The 7,500-nt window shown below is 48.5% G+C and overlaps 1 protein-coding gene across 1 annotated transcript in view; it reads left to right on the top strand.

Moving 5' to 3' along the window:
* Positions 1-7,500, top strand: part of LOC114572631 (spectrin beta chain, non-erythrocytic 1) — a 216,605-nt gene that overhangs the window by 65,058 nt on the left and 144,047 nt on the right. Inside the window, exon 3 of the mRNA XM_028604335.1 lies at positions 4,071-4,089. Within this exon, the coding sequence (XP_028460136.1) occupies positions 4,071-4,089 (19 nt within the window). The remainder of the gene's footprint in view (positions 1-4,070; positions 4,090-7,500) is intronic.

The following is a 7,500-nucleotide window of genomic DNA, read 5'->3' as shown; positions in this document are numbered from 1 at the left end:
ATCAGGACTGTTTGGATCCTTTACTCTTTCTACAATGGGAAGATTCTTCTTTACTTTAAATACCTTAACTACATTTTCCTGATGAGACGTACAGACTTCTAACTGTTGAATACCTCTTCTGCCTCTTCTTCTCTGGCTTGTATGAATGGTGCGTTCAGTTTGTTTGGGGGGGGTGCCGAGCCACGAGGAAGCCAGCTGACGGGAGGAAACGCAGCGTGACGCTCGGCACAGAACGTGTTGTCATGCACCGATAGTCAACAGAACATAAAGTTTCTGTCTGCTGCAGACAAGTCTGGCCCATCTGTCGTCTCTTCTTCACTTTAAAGGCTACGTTCACACCGCTACCTTTCGGTTTGTAAGTGTTGAGACAACGGCTACAGCATATTTCCAGGTGCAATATTTGAAAAGTCGAGAAATATTTGTTATTTGTTTAAATTACATTTATAAATCTGCATTTATGCGCGACCCTCGATCCTTTCAGACATCAAAATGTCATTGATTAATATGTATTTGTGTCAAAATGACATAAAAACCTATTTTCCTATTATATATTGTTGGGATGCACCGTACTCATATTTTTTTTTCAGGTTCATAATTAGTAGGTTCGTAATTAGAAGGTTTACATGGTTTAATTTTCCAAAAAACACCATGTTTCTGTCGTACTGCACATTGCTGCAGTTCATCTTTTCACCCTGTGTGTTGAGCTGTCTGTTTTAGCTACAGAGTGAGACCTCGCAACTGCTGTAACATCTTTGTTGTCAGTCGCACATGCTCAGTAGCTAGGTAAGACTACATGCTCAGTAGCTAGGTAAGACTACATGCTCAGTAGCTAGGTAAGACTACATGCTCAGTAGCTAGGTAAGACTACATGCTCAGTAGCTAGGTAAGACTACATGCTCAGTAGCTAGGTAAGGACTACATGCTCAGTAGCTAGGTGAGGACTACATGCTCAGTAGCTAGGTAAGGACTACATGCTCAGTAGCTAGGTAAGACTACATGCTCAGTAGCTAGGTAAGACTACATGCTCAGTAGCCAGGTAAGACTACATGCTCAGTAGCCAGGTAAGGACTACATGCTCAGTAGCTAGGTAAGACTACATGCTCAGTAGCTAGGTAAGACTACATGCTCAGTAGCTAGGTAAGACTACATGCTCAGTAGCTAGGTAAGACTACATGCTCAGTAGCTAGGTAAGACTACATGCTCAGTAGCTAGGTAAGACTACATGCTCAGTAGCTAGGTAAGACTACATGCTCAGTAGCTAGGTAAGGACTACATGCTCAGTAGCTAGGTAAGACTACATGCTCAGTAGCTAGGTAAGACTACATGCTCAGTAGCTAGGTAAGACTACATGCTCAGTAGCTAGGTAAGACTACATGAGCTAGCTAGCTGTTTCTCCAACTTCAGTCAGTACGAGGCAGGATTAGCCGGGAGACTTCTTCTAAATGAGGGCACACTTCACACTTTGTGTGCAGTACCTGCAGAACAGGGACATGGAAGTAGTTCTTTACAATTTATTTTGTAGATTAGGGTGAACTTGTGTGTGTCGTAGCAGTGTTTTGCCATTGAGAACGAGCTATCATGCTAACGGTTAGCCCCCTAGGCCCCTTGTCTCAGCTAGTGACGTAGAAAGCCGTGCAGATGTTGACCAGCTCACCAGGAGACTGAAGGCAGGACACATTCAGAAACCAGATCTCACTCAGAACACCATGGATGGATTAATTCAAAGTGTGTGTGTGTGTGTGGAAGCACCAGAGACAAAAAATAACACCCCAAATCCCAGAAAAAGGGATTTTTTTTCATAATATGGGCACTTTAACCCTTGTGTTGTCTTCCTGTCGACCATGCAAGATGCAACTTTTATTTTATATTTTTTTTTTTTTTTTTATATTTCTCACTTTTCCCAGTCTTTTTCTCCTTTTTTCCTCCAAAGTTTTCAGTCCCTTTTTACGATGTTTTTATAGATGTTTTTCCCGGTGCTTTACTGATGTTTTCATTGATCTTTTTCGCTGCGGTTCTGCAGCTTTTTCCGGAATTTTTTGACACTTTCTCGTTCTTTTATTTTTTTTCAAACGCTATAAAAGAAATAAAAAAACTCCTAAATTCAATAAAAGTAGTGAACGGATCATTTATTTTACTTGTGAAGAGCGTCGTAGGGAACCAACCCAAATGTTGTGATGTAGAAACATTTTAGAAAATGAGTCAAATGTGAGCCGAGAACAACGGGAGGCTTGTTTCCCGGTTGTCTGTGTGACCTCTGCTCTCGTTCTGTCGGTGAATAATCTACTGTAGCGTTGTAGTTGGGGAGTCAAAGGGAAACTACTTCTGGGTGGAGCTGGGTTTGGGATTTAGAAAGGGAAAGGCGAAGGTCAGTGACTTCTAATCAGTGAAGAAAAGCGTTTTATAAGCTGTGTTTGAAAACTGTTCCCTCATTCACTCCATCCCTATTCCCTACATAACATAAGATAATATAATATAATATAACATAACATAACAGTCTCCGTGAACCATCACCTTATCGTGGTGGAGAGGTTTGTGTGTCTCTGTGAACCTGAGGGCTGTGTTGTCTGGAGCTTTGTGCTCCTGGTAGGGTCTCCCAAGGCAAAGTGGTCTCAGGTGAGGGGCCAGACAAAGAATGGTTCAAAAACCCCAATGAAGAAGCAAGGTAGAGATGGAGTGACCCTGCCCGGAGGAAGCCCGGGGCCCCGTCTGGAGCCAGGCCCAGACGGCGGGCTCGTCGGGCGAGCGCCTGGTGGCGGGTTTGCCACGGAGCCCGGCCGGGCACAGCCCGAACAAGCTACGTGGCTCCCATCTCTCCAGCCCATGGGCCCACCACCTGTGGGAGGAACCGTTGGGGTCGGGTGCGATGCCACATGGGTGGCAGTGAAGGTCAGGGGCCTCACGGACCAGACCCGGGCGGCAGACGCTGGCTCTGGGGACGTGGAACGTCACCTCTCTGTGGGGGAAGGAGCGGAACTGGTGCGGGAGGTGGAGCGCCACGGTTAGATCTGGTGGGGCTTACCTCACGCACAGTCTCGGGTTCTGGAACCATACTCCTGGATAGGGGTTGGACTCTTTTCTTCTCGGAGTTGCCCAGGGTGTGAGGCGCCGGGCGGGTGTGGGGATACTCACAAGCCCCGGCTGAGCGCCGCTGTGTTGGAGTTTACCCCGTGTGGAGAGGGTCGCCTCCCTACGCCTGCGGGTTGTGGGGGAAAACTCTGACTGTTGTTTGTGCATATGCACCAAACAGGAGTTCGGAGTATTCGGCCTTCTTGGAGACCTTGACTGGAGTCCTGCATGGGGCTCCAGTGGGGGACTCCATTGTTCTGCTGGGGGACTTCAACGCACACGTGTGGGCAATGATGGAGACACCTGAGAGGCGTGATTGGGAGGAACGGCCTCCTGATCTAAACCAGAGTGGTTGTTTGTTGTTGGACTTCTGTGCTAGTCATGGATTGTCTATAACGAACACCATGTTCGAACATAGGGATGCTCATAAGTGTACCTGGTACCAGAGCACCCTAGGCCAAGGTCAATGATCGATTTCATAATCGTTTCATCTGATCTGAGGCCGTATGTTTTGGACACTCGGGTGAAGAGAGGGGCAGAGCTGTCAACCGATCACCATCTGGTGGTGAGTTGGGTCAGGGGTGGGGAAGACTCTGGACAGACCTGGTAAGCCCAAACGTGTAGTGCGGGTAAATTGGGAACATCTGGAGGAGGCCCCTGTCCGACAGACTTTCAACTCACACCTCCGGGCGGAGCTTTTCGTGCATCCCTGTGGAGGCTGGGGGCATTGAACCCGAGTGGACAATGTTCAAAGTTTCCATTGCTGAAGCTGCGGCGAGGAGCTGTGGTCTTAGGATCTTAGGTGCCTCAAGGGGCGGTAACCCACGAACACCGTGGTGGACACCAGTGGTCAGGGAAGCCGTCCGACTGAAGAAGGAGTCCTTCCGGGATATGTTATCTCGGAGGACTCCGGGAGGCAGTTGCAGGGCACCGAAGGGCCCGAAGGGCTGCAGCCTCTGCCGTGAAAGAGGCAAAGCAGCGGGTGTGGGAGAAGTTTGGAGAAGACATGGAGAAGGACTTTCGGTCGGCACCAAGGTGTTTCTGGAAAACTGTTCGCCACCTCAGGAAGGGGAAGCGGGGAACCATCCAAGCTGTGTACAGTAAGGATGGGACACTGTTGACCTCCACTGAGGAGGTAATAGGGCGGTGGAGGGAGCACTTTGAGGAACTCCTGAATCCGACTAATACGCCCTCTATGTTAGAGGCAGAGCTGGAGGATAACGGGGATTGTCGTCGATTTCCCAGGCGGAAGTCACTGATGTAGTCAAACAACTACACAGTGGCAAAGCCCCGGGATTGATGAGATCCGTCCAGAAATGCTCAAGGCTCTGGGTGTGGAGGGGCTGTCCTGGTTGACACGCCTCTTCAACATTGCGTGGAAGTCTGGGACGGTGCCAAAGGAGTGGCAGACTGGGGTGGTGGTTCCTCTTTAAAAAGGGGGACCAGAGGGTGTGTGCCAATTATAGGGGTATCACACTTCTCAGCCTCCCTGGTAAAGTCTACTCCAAGGTGCTGGAAAGGAGGGTTCGGCCGATAGTCGAACCTCGGGTTGAGGAGGAACAATGCGGATTCCGTCCTGGTCGTGGAACAACGGACCAGCTCTTCACTCTCGCAAGGATCCTGGAGGGAGCCTGGGAGTATGCCCAACCGGGTCTACATGTGTTTTGTGGATTTGGAGAAGGCGTATGACCGGGTCCCCGGGAGATACTGTGGGAGGTGCTGCGGGAGTATGGGGTGAGGGGGTCTCTACTCAGGGCCATCCAATCTCTGTATGACCAAAGTGAGAGCTGTGTCCGGGTTCTCGGTAGTAAGTCGGACTCGTTTCAGGTGAGGGTTGGCCTCCGCCAGGGCTGCGCTTTGTCACCAATCCTGTTTGTAATATTTATGGACAGGATATCGAGGCGTAGTCGGGGTGGGGAGGGGTTGCAGTTTGGTGGGCTGGGGATCTCATCGCTGCTCTTTGCAGATGATGTGGTCCTGATGGCATCATCGGCCCTGCGACCTTCAGCACTCACTGGATCGGTTCGCAACCGAGTGTGAAGCGGTTGGGATGAGGATCAGCACCTCTAAATCGGAGGCCATGGTTCTCAGCAGGAAACCGATGGAATGCCTTCTCCAGGTAGGGAATGAGTCCTTACCCCAAGTGAAGGAGTTCAAGTACCTTGGGGTTTTGTTCGCGAGTGAGGGACAATGGAGCGGGAGATTGGTCGGAGAATCGGGCGCAGCGGGTGCGGTATTGCATTCAATCTATCGCACCGTTTGACGAAAGAGAGCTGAGCCAGAAGGCAAAGCTCTCGATCTACCGGTCAGTTTTTCCCTACCCTCACCTATGGTCATGAAGGCTGGGTCATGACCGAAAGAACGAGATCCAGGGTACAAGCGGCGAAATGGGTTTCCTCAGGAGGGTGGCTGGCGTCTCCCTTAGAGATAGGGTGAGAAGCTCAGTCATCCGTGAGGAGCTCGGAGAGAGCCGCTGCTCCTTTGCGTCGAAAGGAGCCAGTTGAGGTGGTTCGGGCATCTGGTAAGGATGCCCCCTGGGCGCCTCCCTAGGGAGGTGTTCCAGGCACGTCCAGCTGGTAGGAGGCCTCGGGGAAGACCCAGGACTAGGTGGAGGGATTATATCTCCAACCTGGCCTGGGAACGCCTCGGGATCCCCCAGTCGGAGCTGGTTAATGTTGCTCGGGAAAGGGAAGTTTGGGGTCCCCTGCTGGAGCTGCTCCCCCCGCGACCCGACACCGGATAAGTGGACGAAGATGGATGGATGGATGGATAACATAACATAACATAATATAATATAAGATAAGATAGACTTCATGGGGAAATTCCTGTGCTAGATGAATGAATGAATGCCTTTATTGTCATTGCATTTACATACAATGAGATTGTAGAGCCACTCTAACAGTAAGGTGCATCATTATAAAACATATAGTATCTATGTAAAACATCATCAAGGTTCATCATTATAAAACATACAATATGTATGTAAACATCATCAAGGTGCATCATTATAAAACATACAATATATATGTGAAACTAATCTGACAACACATTCATTACACACACACACACACACACACACACACACACACACACACACACACACACACACACACACACACACACATGTCATTGACATAATGCATTCCCTATCCCCTTACCCTAACCTTAACCATCACAACTAAATGCCTAACCTTAACCCTTACCCTCACCCTAACCATAACCTAATTCTAACCCTAATCCTAAAACCAAGTCTTAACCCTCAAACAGCCCTTTAAACTTGTGGGGACCAGCATTTTGGTCCCCACGAGGCTGTGCAGACCCCACAAGTATACTGTAGTCCCCGGTTTTTGGACCCCACGAATATAGTAAAACGGGTACACACAGATACACACACACATACACACACACACACACACCATTCGTACCATCACGTCTTTCCTACCAGCACATCCCAATCATACCATAATACAAAAGCATAAGAACCCAACTTGCCCAGTCTTACACTAAGTGGTTAATAAATATTCTAAAATGATAAAGCGCTGAGTAACTAACTGTGCAAATCGCATCATTAAAAAGAAGAAGTTTAGCTTCATAATTTAAGACTTTGGGAAAGAAGCTATTCCTGAATCTACTAGTCCTTGTTTTTAGACATCTGTAGCCTCTCCCTGAGGGCAAGAGCTCAAGCAGTGGGTGACCAGGGGGAGTCTTTTGTCATCTTGGTGGTTTTTGAGAGCATTCTTAAGTTGGCGATTTCCTCTAACGAGGGAAGAGGACAACCAACGATCTCCTGTGCCGTGTTGATCAGGATGCTCTCTATGGAGTTCAAGAGAAACATTTACACACATCAGAATAACAGAAATGCACATTAAGTAGACATAGGAGAAAACATACACATAAAGTAGAAAAAAATAGAATTAGTTATAATAATAATAATAATAGTAGTGTGTGTGTGTGTGTGTGTGTGTGTGTGTGTGTGTGTGTGTGTGTGTGTGTGTGTGTGTGTGTGTGTGTGTGTGTGTGTGTGTGTGTGTGTGTGTGTGTGTGTGTCTGTCTGTGTGTGTGTGTGTGTGTGTGTGTGTGTGTCTCTGTCTGTGTGTGTGTGTGTGTGTGTGTGTGTGTCTCTGTCTGTCTGTGTCTGTGTGTGTGTGTGTGTCTCTCTGTGTCTGTGTGTGTGTGTGTCTCTGTGTGTGTGTGTGTGTGTGTGTGTGTGTGTGTGTGTGTGTGTGTGTATGTGTGTGTGTCTTTCTCTGTCTGTTTGTGTGTCTCTCTCTCTGTGTGTGTGTGTGTGTGTGTGTGTGTGTGTGTGTGTGTGTGTGTGTGTGTGTGTGTACGTACAGTGGGATCAAACAGGAAGTGCTTGCGGGGCTCAGACAGGAAGAACATCTCCACGACAGGCTCTAATATTAGAGCTCAGATAGTCTCAGGATGTTTGGA

Source organism: Perca flavescens, chromosome 17 (assembly GCF_004354835.1).
Source record: "Perca flavescens isolate YP-PL-M2 chromosome 17, PFLA_1.0, whole genome shotgun sequence".
NCBI classification, from domain to species: domain Eukaryota; kingdom Metazoa; phylum Chordata; class Actinopteri; order Perciformes; family Percidae; genus Perca; species Perca flavescens.
Note: the sequence above shows the minus strand (reverse complement) of the source record. Positions and strands in the feature narration are given on the sequence as shown.